At 50.5% G+C, this 17,161-nt stretch overlaps 1 protein-coding gene across 2 annotated transcripts; it reads right to left on the reverse strand.

Annotated features, from left to right (window-relative positions):
- Window positions 1–1,478: 1,478 nt before the first annotated feature.
- On the reverse strand, window positions 1,479–16,984 carry HPSE (heparanase). Of its 2 annotated transcripts, none has more exons than XM_063336691.1 (12): window positions 16,752–16,983; window positions 14,875–15,020; window positions 13,401–13,526; window positions 12,832–13,005; window positions 12,187–12,358; window positions 11,510–11,557; window positions 9,344–9,437; window positions 8,579–8,685; window positions 7,528–7,642; window positions 4,509–4,627; window positions 4,205–4,351; window positions 1,479–3,480 (listed from the first exon to the last, which is right to left on the reverse strand). In XM_063336691.1, the coding sequence occupies exons 1-12, from the start codon at window positions 16,937–16,939 to the stop codon at window positions 3,321–3,323; spliced, it is 1,596 nt and encodes a 531-aa protein (XP_063192761.1). In that variant the 5' UTR covers window positions 16,940–16,983; the 3' UTR covers window positions 1,479–3,320. The 2 variants fall into 2 exon arrangements, with proteins under 2 accessions (XP_063192761.1, XP_063192762.1); XM_063336692.1 differs by lacking the exon at window positions 1,479–3,480 and adding an exon at window positions 3,488–3,725 and having other exon boundaries at window positions 16,752–16,984.
- Between the last annotated feature and the right edge of the window lie 177 nt (window positions 16,985–17,161).

Genomic DNA, 17,161 nt, shown 5'->3' on the forward strand with positions numbered 1-17,161 from the left:
TGGAGAAGTGATTCACATTTTTCCATTCGCCGTTATTAATGAGCAGCGCTCCACAGCAGTAAAATGATTTGCGCGGGACCATAAACAAAATGGTTGCTCAACTTTGATGAAGTTTCACTAAGACTTTTTTGGTAACATTGGCTCCGCGTCACGCTGACAAGGTCAGTCATCGTGGGGTTTATTCAGGTACGGACGTGACATGCCCGAGGCGTGTTTGAACTGTCAGCAACGTGCGCCCACAGCCTTTCCGCCCGCTGTGTCCGTAGGAACTCTGAAACTCCGATTTTCACCAGGCGGGTGCTCCTGAGCAGACACCGTGGGCGGGTTTTTTTTTAACCTGTGATGTGGTGAGCAGACCCTGGACCACCTGCAGACAATTTTTAAGGAGCTCGTGAAGCAGAAAAGCAAACTCACTGTCATTCGATTTATATTCGTTACAAGGTGGCCTGGCCCCCTCACTGAAAAAAAAAAAATAAAATCAAGCGAATAGCACATTTCAGACTTTGAAAAATCACCAAAAGCTATTAAGGCCCCACTATCTTGTTTGACTCAAATGTGAGTTGGTGGCCAAATTGCCCCTGATTCGAAGGAGATTATCAGTTTCCTTGTTTTTGCATACATTAAATGGTCTTAGAACCTTATGCAACTCACCTTGCAGGAACCGATTTACAAGGTGAGTCATCCCAGCTCCAGAGTCAACAATGCAAAAGTAAATTGGAACATGTGAGAGCTATAATCGTTGTTCTTGGTCTCAGGTAAGTGTGTGTGCGTGTGTGTGTATACATATATATATATGTTGACATTCAAGGTTGAGACCCCAAGGTTTACAACATTCACAGAGGAAAAGGAAAGCCCTTGAGATAAGGTGTTGCTGCTGCAGGCCTGTCCTGCGAGGGTGGTGTTCACCTCTGGTTCTGACTGTACCTGTGCGCTAGGATCCAGCGTCTTGTTTCCTCTGCTCCCCTCCCTCCTGCTTTGTTTGTATGGAGATAACAGCAGCTATAAACTTAAAACTTAACATGCAACACGTTGTGAAGTCGTCTGGGTGTGTGTAGAGCTTTTTAAGTTGAAAGCGGTCACGTGAGCTGTACACAATACCTCTTCGCCATATGAAGACACAGGCTGTGTGCTCAGAGAAGGGACGTGGCTGGGAGGTGGAGCTGGAACAGCCGTCACTTGCATGCCCAGACACCCCTGTACCCCTCCTAAATAGTTTTGCATCCCAGCCCTCAGCCCCTGTGTGGCGTCTGAGGCAGTGGGGCGCAGGGCTTCTCAACTGGTGGTCAACTACAATGGAAGCACGCCAACCCGGATAGGCTTTCCTTCATTTTTATTTGCTTGGGTACTCTTGTTGGGAATCACACCAAGCACAGATGATGTACGACCAAAAGAAACCTAGGGAGTTTCGCGGTATCAATATGCCAAAAAAAGGAGTCTGTAAAAAAAAAAAAAAAAGGAAGATTGCCAAAAGCTGGTATAAATCGCTTTAATTAAAATCTTCAACTATAAAAATCACAAGCATTGGAATAAACAAAACTGTTAGAAAAAGAGGCTACCAGGCAAACAGTTACTTTGATGTCTTAGTTGCAATTTATATTACTATAATAGTAATATATTATTAAATTTACATTGACTGTATGAAAGACTTCCCACTCCATTTTACACTCTCTTTGCTTCTGTTATTTAACTTGGACAACGGAAAGAAAATTAGCCTTCCTTATTCTTATTTCTGATCTGTATTACCCCCTGATACACAACCCTTCACAGAACGCGTCTGCACTGTGGATGCAAGCATTCCTTTGACGCCGAACTTAAATATAAACTTTTTATTGTGCAATTTTTCATCACGGCTTCAAAAGTACGCCTGTTTTTAAAGTCTGCTCGCTAAAAAAGGTCCCCTCCCCAGCCCTGCCCTGCATTGAAACCTCTTGTAGCGCTGGTAGCATCCTTTTAAAGCTTAAAAAGGGAATTACAGCGGTGTGGTGGTGGTGTTTTTCCCTGCTGTGCTCAAAATATCGTAAGGTGTTGACAGTGGCATGGGTTATATGTCTTCTAGAAAAGCAGATGCAAATAAACCTGTAGGGGAGACCACGGGTATTCTCCCAGGGGTTCTGCTGCCCTGCAGACTGGTGGCACACCAAACCACAGCAGGGTGTGCACGGGGAAGGCATGGCCGGGGAGAAAAGCCACTGCCAGCACAGATTTCTGGCCAAAATGGCTGTTTTCCCAATGGGAGGGATGTCAGCCTGGCTGGGCGGGTTTGTCCCCAGGATGCTCTAAGGACACTGAAGTCCCTCTGATGGTCAAGGGGTGGATGGTTTGCTCAGTCTCCTTACTCTCCTGTTTCCTCGAGGACAGAAGACACCTGAGCGAGTTCGGGAGCGTAAAGCAGAGCTTCACCTGCGGATGACAGGTTCAGGGAAGTCCTTTCCAGCTGCATCACCCGTGGGGTGGTGAAGGTTGAAGAATCACGAGCCCTCCGCATGCAGCCCACTGACCGCGGAAGGTTTGCTGGGGCGCTGGTGGGCTCCTCTCCTTCCCTCCTGGGGATGAAGTGTGTGAGGGCAGAGGTAGACGAGACATCCTCCAGGAACGGCCTGATTTTCGTCTGTCAAAAACTCGCCTTTGGAAAGCACATGTCCACAGCTCCATCTTGTGACTGAACTCTCCTGGCTTGCGAAAAACATGCTGTTCTGCCCCAAATCCCATGGAGGAGACCTGGTTTCTTGTCAAGGCGTTCTCCAGTGCAGGCACCCAGCCACGGTTTGCTTTGAGTGTCTCTGCTTCCCACCCCGAGATGCCCTCAGCAACCACAACCCCTCCTCGGGCTTCCCCGCATGGTGCAGGCAAAATCACAGCTCTACAGCTACAATGAAAACCCTGCTCATCCTTTCCGAAGGCAAGCTTTTGAAGGAGCTGCTTTAAAAGCTGCGCTTGCAAAAATCAAAGGGAGAGGGGAGGTTGCAGTTCCCAGCTGGCAGAGCCCCAAGCGCAGCATAAGAAGCGGATGCAGCTCCACATATGGCATGGAGAAGGGCCCCGTGCTCAAGCGCAGTGACCCAGGCTGGATAGAGAGCAAACCCAGCCCCCTGCCTGGGATTGCTCTACCTGGATATTTCTCCCAGGAGCTTAACAAGCATCTTTCACACACAAATTACCCAGCGTGACCTCATGTGTTCCCTACCCCACAGATCGTACCAGCGCCACCACATTTACATCCCTTGCCAGAATTAAAACTCATGGTGGAAAAGTGAATTTCTAGGATTGAACTTCTGCTAGCCAAGTGCTTTACATTTATCCTGCGTGCATGGATTAACCATTTAAATGCAAGCAGTAGCTTTGGCATTTTTGATAACGTAAAAGCCGTAAGAGAAGGCTGGAAGGCCAAATACACCGCTGGGACCAAGGGGTTTTTCGATAAGCTCTGGCAGCGTTCTGTCATCCACCATCCGTAGCACACGGCCGTTCAGCTCAATAGACCTGGAGAGGGACAGAGAGACTGTTTGGGCAGCTGCGCGCTGTTTGCCATCGAGAACAAACAGCTCTGGACCCGAGGGTAAACAAACTCAGCCCAAAGACAAACTAAACTTCCCTGAGGGTTTGTGTGCGCACACACAGAGCATCTGCTGCGCTCCCTCTGCACGGACTCCTTTAGAGTCGTGGCACAAGCAAGTTGAAAAACACATGTTTCTTACTCTTCTCGTGAGGTTCAACAGCAGAACAGGCTTCGAAAAGTACAAATTTTAATTAGTTTTTCTCCTGCAAATGTTAAGGTATCTTCTATGACCACAGAGCGGATCCTTCCTGTGCGTTAGCAGTAGCAACAAAAGAAACCATACAAAGTCGGAACACGTTGCTGTAAATCGGGAGCTAGCACTTGGGAAAACAATATGCCTGTGCTTGTGTAAAAGAAAAAAAGACTTTAGCAGCTGGTCCAGAGCCCTGAAGCCTGCTAGAAAAAAGCTTCCCGATTAACATCAGAAAAGCGTCCTCGTAACTTTGCAAGCTTGTTTTTTTGATTTTAGGAGACCTGATTTAACAGAACTCAGACCTTACTGAAAAAAAAGAAAAAAAACAAACCCAAACGACCGAATGGTAACCTCTCCCCCTCTACCACTTGCAAACTGAACAAGGTGAGGTTTTAAAGGCCATCCGATTCTGCTTGCAATCCTTTCTACAGAGACAGGAGGAATTGCACGCTCACCTGGAAAGTATGGTGTCTTTGCCATGAGGCAGTAAGAGGTACTGATCCACGTGCTTGCTCGATAAGTAATCCGGTAGCTGCAAATGTTGAGTAACGTTGTAGAGGTTTAAGGCAAACAGCGTCACGTCCCCTTCTCTGTACTTTGGGCTGTAAGGCAAGAGAAGATGATGGTGGGGATCAGGAGAGAAGGAAGTTTCACAGAAATAACACGTGTCCTCGTGCTGTCCCCCCAGTTTGCTTTTGTTGGCCTGGGGGTGGCTGTGGGCTCAGTTTCTGGGATATTTTGCCCTTTCTGGAGGCTTACTGGAGGGCGCTGGTGCAGTGGAGGTACACGCGGAGCTTCCTCTCATCGGCTCCCACCAGACTGACCTGCAACACCTTGGTACCCACCAGCTTCTTGTAGAGCAGCGATAGCCAGTAGTCCTGGGAGGCACAAAAACACACGTAAGCATTTGTGTACACACCAGATACTCCACACGGTGCTTAACATAACGTCAATTTTGCTGGTAAACTCAGGGTTTTTTTCTGAATAATGTTTTGCTTTAGGAAGTTTTTCACCGTATCTATTTAAATTCCCACAAACAGCATAGCTAAAGAGAAGACCCTGCCTCCAAGCTGCAGAGCAGCTGTGTTTACAAGGTACCTTAGAGTCATTTTCCCCTTCCTATGCAAATCTTGTAGCTCTTTCTGTGGGGGAGAGACTGTTTGCATTTTGGAAAAGCCCTTCTGGATGGATGGACCACTTTGTGGATAAGGAACTGGCTAGATGGCCGCACTCAGAGGGTTGCAATCAACAGCTCAACATCCATGTGGAAACCAGTGACGAGTGACGTTCCTCAGGGGTCGGTACTGGGCCCGGTGCTGTTTAGCATCTTTGTCAGCAACATGGACAGTGGGATTGAGTGCACCCTCAGCAAGTTTGCAGATGACACCAAGTTGTGCGGCATGGTCAACATGCTAGAGGGAAGCGATGCCATCCAGAGGGACCTGGGCAGGCCAGAGAAGTGAGCCTGTGCAAACCTCATGAAGTTCAGCCAGGCCAAGTGCAAGGTCCTGCACCTGGGTCATGGCAATCCCAGGCACAAATACAGGTTGGGTGGAGAATAGCTTGAGAGCAGCCCTGAGGAGAAGGATTTGGGGGTCCTGGTGGATGAGAAGCTCAACATGAGCCGTCAATGCGCACTTGCAGCCCAGAAAGCCAACCGCATACTGGGCTGCATCCAAAGAAGTGTGGCCAGCAGGTCAAGGGAGGTGATTCTGCCCCTCTACTCCACTCTGGTGAGACCCCACCTGGGGTACTGTGTGCAGCTCTGGAGCCCCCAACACAAGAAGAACATGGACCTGTTGGAACGGGTCCAGCAGAGGACCGTGAAGATGATCAGAGGGCTGGAGCACCTGTGCTATGAGGACGGGCTGAGAGAGTTGGGGTTGTTCAGCCTGGAGAAGAGAAGGCTCTGGGGAGACCTTATAGCAGCCTTCCAGTACCTAAAGGGGGCCTACAGGAGAGATGGGGAGAGACTCCTCATCAGGGAGTGGAGCGGCAGGACGAGGGGTAATGGTTTTAAACTGAAAGAGGAGAGATTTAGATTAGATATTAGGAAGAAATTCTTTACTGTGAGGGTGGTGAGACACCAGAACAGGTTGCCCAGAGTAGTTGTGGCTGCCCCATCCCTGGAAGTGTTCAAGGCCAGGCTGGATGGGGTTTTGAGGAACCTGATCTAGTGGGAGGTGTCCCTTTCCATGGCAGAGGGGTTGGAACTAAATGATCTTTAAGGTCCCTTCCAACCTGAACCATTCTGTCATTCTGCAGGGTACCGACACCTCACACTTCAGGCTCACCCTGAAGCCACAGGGGATGAGCTGCCCTTCCTGCAGGAAAGCCTGTGCCCAATCCACAGGCACAACGGCAGAAAGAAGCCCCCGACAACTTTTATACCTTTCACTAACATCATGATTTTGAACAGGTCTCAGGATTAATTTCTCAACACCGGCCAAGAATAAATACTCTGACACCCCAGGACGATGACCGAGAGCAGGGCAATGCCCGGTTGTAGACTCATTTTTTCCAGGTCTGCTTTTTCTTGCATCTTGGCCGCTACTTTTCCTCTGTGAAGTCTGTGACCAACGAGGCCGCGTGGTCTGCACAGGTGTGTTTTGGGACTAGGAGCCTGCAGAGACTGAATTTTGCAGCATCACTTCTTTGAGCGCAGCCCCAGGGAAAGATGTGCTCCAGCTGGGTGTGTTTCAGAGAGTTTATCCCAGCTCATCTTATCTTTGTCTTTGAGGTTTTCCTAGAAGGAAAGCTGTCATGTTTCTCTCCTGACTCACCATGAACCCGGGGAAGTGACTTTTCCGATTGGCCTGCATGCTCAGCCCTCTGCAAGGAGGTGCAGCCTGCTGCCTGATGGACCTGAGTTTGGATTTCCCTGCCTTTAAATCATTATTAGCTTGATTAGCATCTGTACCGCCTGCAGGTGAGGAACAAGGCACATCCTTTCAGTCCGAATTAAATCTATTTTAAATGAAGGAATAAAAAGCCCAAAGCAACGAGCCTGACAATGCAGCCCCTGGCACAGGGACCAGCTGAAGAGGCAGGACAGAAACCCCCCAATATGCTGGGTTTCCTCTCAGATGATCTCTATGAACCTGTGAAAATCACAACTTGGAAGCAGAAAAATGAGAAGAAAGCTAATAAGAAAGATGCTTTCCTCTCTCCCCCAGGTAAGGTGCCACTAGCACAAAGAAATGGGCTGTGCGTGCAAGAACAACGTTATAGTTCGAAGAATGATGTTTCATCACAGCAGAATATATTTTCCTAATAAATCAAACTATACAAAACGCATGATCCTTCAGCTACTAGTGAAGGCTAAATATGCTCGCAGTCCAAGCCATGCTTGAGTCTTGACTTCATGTTGGTTTGGTTTTCACTTGGGATATAATTTATTATAATACCTTGTATCACTTCTGTCTAAAAGCTACTCATCGCTCAGCTGAAGAGTACTCATACCAAAAACGTCCATCCAGAAAAGCCTTATGAAGTCCAAAAGTGTCTACATATAAATCAGAGCACCACATCCCAGAAATCGGTGTCTCTGTTGTGCTGAAGACTAGCTGCATCCTTGCAGCGTCAGTAAATACCTTGTATCTACGTATATAAATACACGAGCCCATAATGAAACATGAGCTAGCTTTAGGTGCCAGGATGGCCGTGCCTAGCCTACAAAATCTGTCGCTACCGTGCATTGTTAAAATAGCTGACTCGTGTTGCCTGCGCGGAAATACATGCAGCATTCAGATGGTATAAAGCGGGTTTGAATACATACGGGTAGAGGCTCAAAGTTGGCATCCACCAGGTGATAGGTCCCTGCCCCGAAGAAAACCTGTCTCATCACCACGTCAATCCCCTGCCTGGCTGAAAGCCCGAGTTTGTCCAGCCACCTGCCAAAAAACGAGACAAACCACACGCAGGTGAAATTGCTGACCTCAGTGTTGCCCCTCTCCAAGTAGGAAAGCAAAAATTAGGGCATGACGCCGACTTCCTTAAAATCGCACAACTAATTTCAATTCAGATCTTGCATTGTTTACCTTAAAAAAAAAAAAAAAAAATATTTCAGACCTCTGGCGGTCCAAATTTTTGGGGAGAGTTGCTCCACTCCCCTGTTTGCAGGCAGTGGAAACAAGGAGTGGCAGCAGATGCTCCTGAACTGGCCAAGGGCCCGAACGCTGTGAGAAATCATCACACCAACGGCAAGGTCACCTGCCATTACCAGGCTTTGACTTGCTGACCCACCAGGCCCTGATGGAAAGAACGTCATGCCTTACGGGGGTGGGGGAAGGGGAGTGAATACATTGCAACCATATTTTTGGTTAATTTTCAAAGCGTGAACAGCACATTCCCACGCAATTTTATCTCCCTTAATCTACAAACTGATCAAAGTGCTAAGAAAAGCCTGATTTTTTTTATTTCAGCAAAATGCTCCAACGGGAGCCCTTGGAGAAAATTATTTTTATGACTAAATTTCCCTTTGGTTAGTTATTTCACGGTGGTCAAAGGGTGACATCAGAAAAGGACACCCATCTCATGAATGACTTTCCGTCCTCACAAAAGGATGGAGTTCGCATCGCAGATTTGAGGGCAGAAATACAACTTTCTCATTCTTCTCATCCCCCATTTCCCATAGGAATCTATTACCTGGGCCTACGTCGAACCCCAGGCACAGGGGAAGCACACAGGCAGTGGTGGGATGCTTATGATCCTCAACCCACCCATTGCCTGCCCTCCCCGCAAAGCCAGGGGCAGATGTTACTCCCACGGGGCATGTTCGCAATCTGGTAAAAGGTGTAATTTCCCCACATCTGTGACATGGTACTCACATAAAGCCAGCAACGTAAGTGTTGGACAGCCTGGGAGCTCCACCTCCGTAGGCAGAACTCGTCTCTCCTAGCCAGACCTTCTTGTCGGGCACAGTCCCATCAACAATCTGGCCGGTGTGGCGTAGGGAAGAAGAGAAAGAGACAAGAGTTAAGTTTTTTGGCAACTGAAATAACGGGCAATCAAAATTTTGTACTTTATCCAAATGCCTACGGGCGATGTTTGCATTTAAGGGATAACACCAGCTGAGGCGGCATGTTCACAGAAATTTTGATCAAAAGGATTAGAAGCAGATTCCCCCTCTCTAAAAAATCACGTCTACGCGCGTAGAATGAGACATGAACATGGGTCTAAGATTTGGCATGAATGTTTACTAAAAGCCGCGTTCTGTAAGTCTTCTTGTGCTTAGTAGTGCTATACTCTAAGTTATACTGCTCTTAGGATCTCAAAATACAAAGAAAATACAATACATTTATGGTATGACCATAAATTTACATCCCTGCAACGTAATGACTACATCGATAAATGAGAATGTCGTAGGTTTGTGATGTACCTGGCATGATGCTTCCTGCATAGCAAACTATTGGAGCTCATTTATTGTTAGTATTGTTAATTTTTATTTTTTTTATTATTAATATTTACAATGACAGCTGCACCCAAGCTTTGAGGATCCCTGTTTATTGCTAGTGAGAAATTGCGCTATATTCCGGATTCTCTGCTAACCCCCTGGAAACTGAACATGGGAATGGTTGAACAGGACAAGGCACCTCCTGGACTTCGCGTGTGGCTGTGGCAAAGGTATCCAGCACTTCAGGGCTCACAAAGTCCTCCCTTGTTGCACTTCGTCCATTCACATAGTAACTGGAAATGGGGGGAAAAAAAAAAAAAAAAACACACAGGCAAAATTAAGGAAAAAGACCACCACAGGTACAAAACACCACCAAAAGTACTCAGTTGCGTGAGGCATTTATCCACAGCACTATTTTTCTGTCCGGTTCTTTTTCTTTTTTCTTTTTTTTTTTGTTTTCCAATTGTGTAGGTATGTTGTTTGTATTTAAGGGACTATCAAGGGAATATCAAGGGACTATCAATTACCTCGATGGAGGCAGGATATCACAGAGATTTTGATCAACAGAAGTAGTAGGGTTTTTTTGCATCTACTCATTTAGAACAAGGAAAACGTCACTGAATAAGAGCCAGCTTCTGTAAATCTTCTCTTGCTGAGGAGTCTGACGCTCCTATGTGATTACTTGCTTTACTGTTCCAAGTTATACATTAAAAATATTAGACCCCAGCTTCTGTCCCTCTGTTGGAGTATTTTGGCCCTCTGGAGGGGAACAAGACGGAGGCATCCCTACCAGGATGAAGGTTACCCTCCACCATGAGAAGAGGAGCTTTGAAGTCTGGTTTGTCCAAATAAAGAATGGGAAATGAGGATCCCTGTGGTTTTTGCGTTTCATCTACCACTCAGTCCTACCAGAAGTAGCTGAAGTCTTCCAGCCGTAAGAGGAAGCTGAAACCCGATAATCCCAAATTAGTAAAGAAAATAACGCACGCCCATTTAAAGCAAAGGCAGTCACAGGGCAAGAACAGCCCAGGAAGGGGAGAGGACACATTTTATGCCTTGCTAGCAGCTCAAAATGCATAGATAAGTCCTATATGTATACACATACATAGTACAAGCATGTGCATCTTTTCCCACTGTCACCCAACGGCCGCACGACACCGCACTGCATTTGACTCCGGAAAGAAAAAAACACCTTCACATGGAAATCCCTCTCGAACGTGTGGAATTCATGGCAGGTGCCCAGGGGCCGACTTACCCCACCGCTCGCCCGAGCACTTTAAAGCTGTGTCCCTGAGCCACGGCGCAGGAGCGCGGGGCCGGGGCTGAGCCGATGCTGTTTGCGTGGCGGGCGGGATCTGAGGGCGAGTTACCCCCACGCGGCCCCAGCTGACTCGGAGGGCACACGTAAGGGAGCAGGAGAAGCTGGTAGCGCTTCTCTGTGGGTAAGGCCTGTAGGTCTTTTCATTTATATCGAGCAGAAATAAACCGAGAAAAAAGGCAGCATTTAACACATGAGCTCACAAGGCTTCTGCTGCATTTTTTACAAGGGGTTGGGTGCGTTTGCCAGCAGGGTCGTCAGTGACTCCTTGAATTCGCTTTTTGGGAGCAAAGCTTTCTACTCAAGCAGATTCAGCCTTTCTAATGCCAAGGAGAGCACCGATGTCAGGGGCGCTGACTCCGTTTCAAAGCCCAGCCACCCAGGGGTTGTTTAAAACCTTACATTAAAAACTTTCTGCTCTTGCAGAAATTCAGCGGAGGCATCTCTGCCTAAGTCTGAGCTGCCTTCTTTTCCTTTATATGACATCTCCCTTCTTCCCCTGGGAAAGTGCATTTATCTGCAAGGGTTGGCGGCTTGGAGCTTTGAGACAGCCAGGACTGCTGCTCAGGTCTCGCTAGCTTTTGGTACGCGTGGAAACACGGCATGTGCAAAAAGGGTCAATCGCTGCAGAAACTCTTGTCCTGGCGGGAGAACTGTGACCTACCCTCTCGTGCTCTTAGAATTGAAGCTGCACGCCATCTTTTTTCTCTGCATCCCACTTCTGTTTTTCTCACTGCATAATATTTAGCAAGCAAAATGACCGTCTTGCACAAGTAGCGTTCCCCGTTGCTGTGCCTGCGTTACAAACCCCCACCACTGCTTTTGGGTTTCTGCACCAGGTACCCTCTTTGGAGACCTTCCGCATTTCCGTAACGCGCTCCCTCGATTCATCTCTCATTCTGAGAGGGGGGCGTTTGCAGAGAGGCACCCCAGGAACTGCTGAAAGAGGTATTTCACTCCCTCCTTCCTGTCGAGATGTTCGAGGCGACGTTTTGTAAAGAAAGCAGGCGATCAGCAGAGTGACGACGGTATCCAGGCGGTACTTACTGGTGCCACGTGACAGAGTCGATCACCTTCCCTCCCGATTTAAGGAAGCTGCAACCAAAGGGGACGCGGCGGAGAGCAGGGGGTTAGTGGCTACCGGTGACAGGTTGCGGCCCCCCATGAGCGAGCAGCCGTGCGCAGCCCTCCCTTCTCCCCCCCGCGGGCAGGAGTGACGGTGAACTGCTTTGGGCACTTGCCACTTGCGATGGCTTTTAAACGGGCTGTGGGCAGCCTGGCTGCCTCAGCGTGTTACCAGGAGGCTGAATTAATGCTCGTATAACACGTGGAGATTTCCAGGGTGAGAAGCCCTTGCTGACGCAACACTAGACCCAGCACTCAACCAAAAGGTGTGCAGATCACTGAAAGTACTTCTAGAGTTTTAGTTTCAACCGGCTGAGTATTTAAGCCTTGAGCTGATGCATGCAGGTAAGATTTCAGTCATCCCCCGTCAAGGAAAAAAAATTTCCCACGTTTCTAATCTAAGCAAAAATGCAGGAAATTAGTTCTCAGATAGGCTGGATGTATCCATTTGTACATCCTTGCTGTTGATTTGGAGCAGAAAATCATTAAACCCTGCCCAGATATGCCTCCTCATGCTCCCCTGCCATTGGGTGCAGATGAGCCACCGCTGTCCACACCTGCCCACCCCGGGGGGTACTGCTGGGGTCCCACACCGTTACCTTCTCAGCAGCTTCTGCGTGTGCTTTCGGGGCTGTCCGACATCGGGACCGTAGAGCTTCGCGTGCCGGTAGAGGGTATAGTCACTCAGAAGTTGGCGTAAGTGAATAAAATCTTGCCCCAGCTGGAAGCCATCGATGTAGACGCCGGCTTTCTTCCTGAAGCTATTGGGCTCTGGGGAAGACACATATGCATCAGCACCCCGCTCTAGTTTTGGATCATAAAATAATGCAGCTCGTTCCACGTGGGGAGTACCAACCCCTTATGTTTTCATGTGATCTGTCACGGTACGTGTGAGATATTTGGAGGTGATGAGCATGAAACTGAAAGCCCAGGTGGCGCCGCGTGCTGCTCTCCAGCACTCTGTCCCAGACAGTCCCCCTAGGTGACATCCTGTACCTCACGGGGTTTCATTCACCTCATCTCAGAGCCTTGGTAGGAGTGGCAAAATCATCTCCATTTGCTCATTCGTTGGACCTTCTGTGACATCCCTCCTCGCAAATTAAGACCTTAACGTTTCCCAATAAAACGTCGCTTTGCCTTTACGGGCTGTCATCTGAAACATGCAAAATTACCAGCAACGTACCCAGCGGTCATACCTTTCCAGGTGTCCGCTGGCCTGGCCCACGAGTAGGCTTCGCACTTACCGTTCCCAAGCTCCCAGGAGATGTTGTACCTCTGCGAGGCGCAGTAGTCCAGCAGTGCCCGGGCATTCGAGCTGTCCCACTGCAAGCCACCTTTCCGCAGCAAGGCGTTGAGCCCAAAGATGAGGTGAAACCCTGAGCAGTTTGCAAAGCTGTAGAGAATATCTAGCGTGTTTCCTGTGCGGGGGAAAAAGGGAGGATGTTTATCTCAAGGTTACGGCGTGCTCGTGGAGCTTCAGCCAAGTGACGATCTTTACTGCTGGTATTTATTTAGCCCGATGCTGCAGATGTGCCAAGTTCTCCCAGCTGGACAAAAGAGCCCAGACCTTACTACACACCATCCTGCCCGGTGTTGAGATCCTCCCAACTCCTGCAGCAGCTGAATGCTATGAAATACGAGGTGGCAGACAGCAGAAAATGATTTCTTAAAAACATTTCACCCGCTTACTTAGAAAAATATTCATTTTTCAGTGCTTTCAGCTCCTAACAGCCTACAACCCCCTTTATCATGGGGCAGAGGCTTGCAGCCCCCTGGCTATAAACCCTAGCAGAAAACTCCACTGAAGCCTTACTTGTAATGGTGGTGTTTTTGTGCTTTTTCCGGTTATGCTCTGCAAGAATCAGCTCCTCCTGGCTGGGCCACTGGGCCAGCAGCAGCTTCTCAACAGCAGCAAACGCAGGCCTCGAGCCACAAGCCTCTGTAGGGCGAAAGAAGGTTGCTAGCCATTAAGTCCTCGTCTGCACGGCCAGGGTCCAACGTACGAAGGGCTGCATCCCGCGGGAGGAAGCACAAGTGCTGGGTGCCAGGCTGAGAGCCACTCGTGGGCTTCTGTGAAAGGCACCCCTGCTTTCACAATGTTAACCACACAGAAAAAGAGGGCTCGCTTGATGCGTAATTATGCTTTACAGATATATAATACGTCTATTTCCCAATTTAAGGTGACGAAGACGGCGGGTGTGGGAAGACTCTACTGAGCTGGTGTCGTGGCAGTCACACCCCAGTAAACTATTTTAGCTGGAGCACCATCCAGAAACCCTCGTTCCGGCGAACTGACAAAGCTTGGGCTGCGGTGCCCGAGGAGCAGATAAGCCACCCCGGCGCGCGGCGGTACGGCAGGGTTTGTGGCCTGCCTTGCTGTGGGCTGATATTGGGCCATGCTTCCTGCGCTGCCCGTCTCATGCAGGAGAAAACACTGACGGCGACACGGGCAGGAGTCACGAGACACTTTTTTCTTCCAAGCTCATGGTTTTTCTCGGCATGCAAACAAGGAACAAGCCATAACCAGAGAGGAAGGCGCGGTCTGGAGTCAGTTACCCAGAGGTCAGCAAAGCGGTAGAGGGGGAAGAGTACCACTCAACTTTAAAACTGAGCATCACCGGCCGTACAGTGATGGATGATTGTGCGGTTGTGCTATGTACCGCAGGAAGAGGTGGGAATTTTTTCATCTGAAACACGTCTGGAAGGGTTTATGTGCTTTTGCTAGGTTCAAAGAGGAAATGGACTTCAATGCAGTGGGAAATCATGTGCGCCAGGACCAAGCCCAAGCAGTTAGCAGTGGTCTGGTGGGTTTGCACTTGCCTTGTCGAAGCGACAGGAGGGCAAGGCTGCGCCCCCAGCCTAGCTCTGGCCTTGGCCAAGACAGAGAAAATGGACGCTCTGTTCTCATCAGATTATTTTTTCCATCCGTTACTTAATTTTCATAATGAAACCACAACTTTTGAGATGACCTTGACTGCCTCCCAGGCGGCGGGGGAGCTCCCAAGGCTGCTGTGGGGAGCACAGGGCAGCAAAGAGAGAGTGCCAGCGGATGCCAGGGTGGACATGAGGGCCCCTGCACCCTTCCTCACTTTCCCATGGCTGGCACAGCTCCTCCCATGGACTGTGCTGAAGGTCCATGGATCTCTTCTCCATGGAAGAAAGCAATGCTGACCCCCTGGAGGATCCCCAGCGTTGCCACCATGCCCTTGCAGCATCCCCAAGCCACATCAAAGCCACCTCCTAAACCTAGGATGGTTTCAAGTCTAACACATTGATGACCATTTTACCTTGCTGGGCCTGAAGTTCCCAGAGGATTTTTTCTTCCGAAGTTGAATCCTTGTTGGGATCAAAGATAAGAAAATCTGTCTCTGTGCCGCCAAACCTCAGGAAGCCTGGGGACAGGGCCGTCGCCAGGGCACGCAGCTTGGGATTGCTGAGGAACGGACGTCAAGAAACAGAAAAAACACTATGTTCATGCAGACTATGGCTTTGGCATAGAGGCTAAACATGGCAAGTACTCAGAGGAACACGCTGCAGTAGGTGACCTGGGGCTACCCGGTAGCCTCAGGGCACTCCTGACCCCTTGCTGGACCTGCGCCCCAGCCCTCTGTACTGTGCAACAGAGATGCTGCTGGCCAAGCGGGCCAGGAGAGCGCCAGCAAGGCAGCAAGGGGGAGATGTGCCCCAGGGAACGTGCTTATGGGCAGGGAGTCAAAGTAAGGCAGTACTTCAAAACAGGTCTTTATTTGTCCTAAGCATCCTTCTCCCTGAGATTTTTTTCGTTTTGTGTATACAAAACTAACATACCAGTCCCGTGAGAAGGTGGATGTAAAACTCAAAAAAACAAAACAAAACAAAAAAGCATTTAGCTTTACCAAAGCATGTTTATAAAATACCATAAGCTCTCTCATGCGAGGCGCTGACACCGGGCCTTCACTGGGGGAAACCGCGAGGCATCAGGGACGCCGGGCGCACAAGCGCTATCTGCTCAGTGGCGAAACACAGCAGATAAGAGGCCGCCAAGTACTTCCCGCTCCTCATGGCAGTGGGGCTGGCCCCAGACTGAAGCCCAAGATGTGCAGCCGGGGCTGGAGGATGGAGACCCGAGCACTTTCCAGTAAAGCTGGTGTCAGCTTTTCCCTCACCTTGGTGAGGAGGAAGAGATGAAAGTGGTGGGAGGAGGGAAATCAGGACTGGAGAATTACCATGGGGCTGAAAAACGGGATCAGAGACTGAAAAGGAAAGAATTAAGATAGCGTCTGAAAAAGGTAGGACAAAAAAAGTAATACAGTCCAAAAAACCAGAGCAAAAGCAGGGAAGAAAAGGCAAGAGAGAGGTCAGAGCCAAAAGAACAGGCAGGGAACACCATCTCTGGGCAGTCCACAGTTGTTCAGTGTTACCCAATGGGGGGGGAAAAAAAAAAAAAAAAGCTTCATTTTTAGGACCTCTCGAGTCAGCTTTGATGGTGACAGACCTTCCTCAGCACTTATTTGACTTTGTGTTGACAGTGCCCCGGCAAACGTCTGCAAAGCTGCCGGAGGACTCGGAGCATTTCTGCCTCGCAGAGCAGCAGGGCTAGCAGCCCCCAGCCCCCTGCCCCTCTGCTCGGCAGCTTACTTCTCCTTTTTTTTGTTGGGTTTTTTTGGGTTTGTTTTTTTTTTTTCCGCTCCCAAAACGGCTCCTCTCCCGAGCTGATCCCCGTCCTGCTTCCAGCGAGCTGCGCCTTTCCCTCCATCCACCCAGCCCCGCCGCCCGCTCCCGCAGCGCGACCGAACGGGGCCGCTCGCACCCGCGGCGGGTACCGCCGTGCCGCCCCGCGGCGGTGGGGGGGATGAAATTAGGGAATCCCGAAGCAGAGAGGATCCAGCAGCCTCCCCCGGCCCCAGCTCCAGGGAAAGGGTCTCCGCGTTCCCCCCAGCCCCAGGGAAGGGGTCTCCGCGTTCCCCCCAGCTCCCTCCCCCGGCCGGGAGAACACGCCGGGCGGCGGCGCCGCCTTTGCCGGCTCCCCGCCGGGATGCCCGCGGTCCCTTCCCCGCGGTCGCGGACATCTCTGCCTGCCGGGTTCTTCCCAAGCGGCTCGGGGGAGACCCCCCCTCCATCCCCCCCTCCATCCTCCCCCAGGGCCCCTTTTTCCTTTGCCCAAAGCGGGAGGGAGGCGGCTCACCTGAGCAAGGCGACATAGCGCGGGTCCCGGGCCAGGCTGGCGTCCAGGGTGAGGGAGAGGAAAGCCGGGTTCACCTCCCCGCGGGGGCTGCCCCGCAGCCCCAGCCGCAGCACGGCCGCCCGCCGACCCTCCGCCAGGGCCGGTAGCGGCAGCAGCAGCAGCAGCAACAGCGGCGGCGGCAGCAGCATCCTCCGCTCCCGGCCCGCCGCGCCGCTCCGGAGGTACCACCCCCGCGGAGGGCGGGCCCGGCCCCCGGGGATGGGGGTGCAGCCCTCCGCTCCCCGCCGGGAAGGACAGGGGCGTCGTGAGCAGCCAGCGCCGAGACTCCCCTTACCCTCTGCAAGGGGGCTTCGGGCTGCAATAGCATCCTGGAAGCGCAGCCCGGTCCCTCCGAGCCCCGCCGCCGTGCG

This window comes from Chroicocephalus ridibundus, chromosome 5 (genome assembly GCF_963924245.1).
Source record: "Chroicocephalus ridibundus chromosome 5, bChrRid1.1, whole genome shotgun sequence".
Classification (NCBI taxonomy): domain Eukaryota; kingdom Metazoa; phylum Chordata; class Aves; order Charadriiformes; family Laridae; genus Chroicocephalus; species Chroicocephalus ridibundus.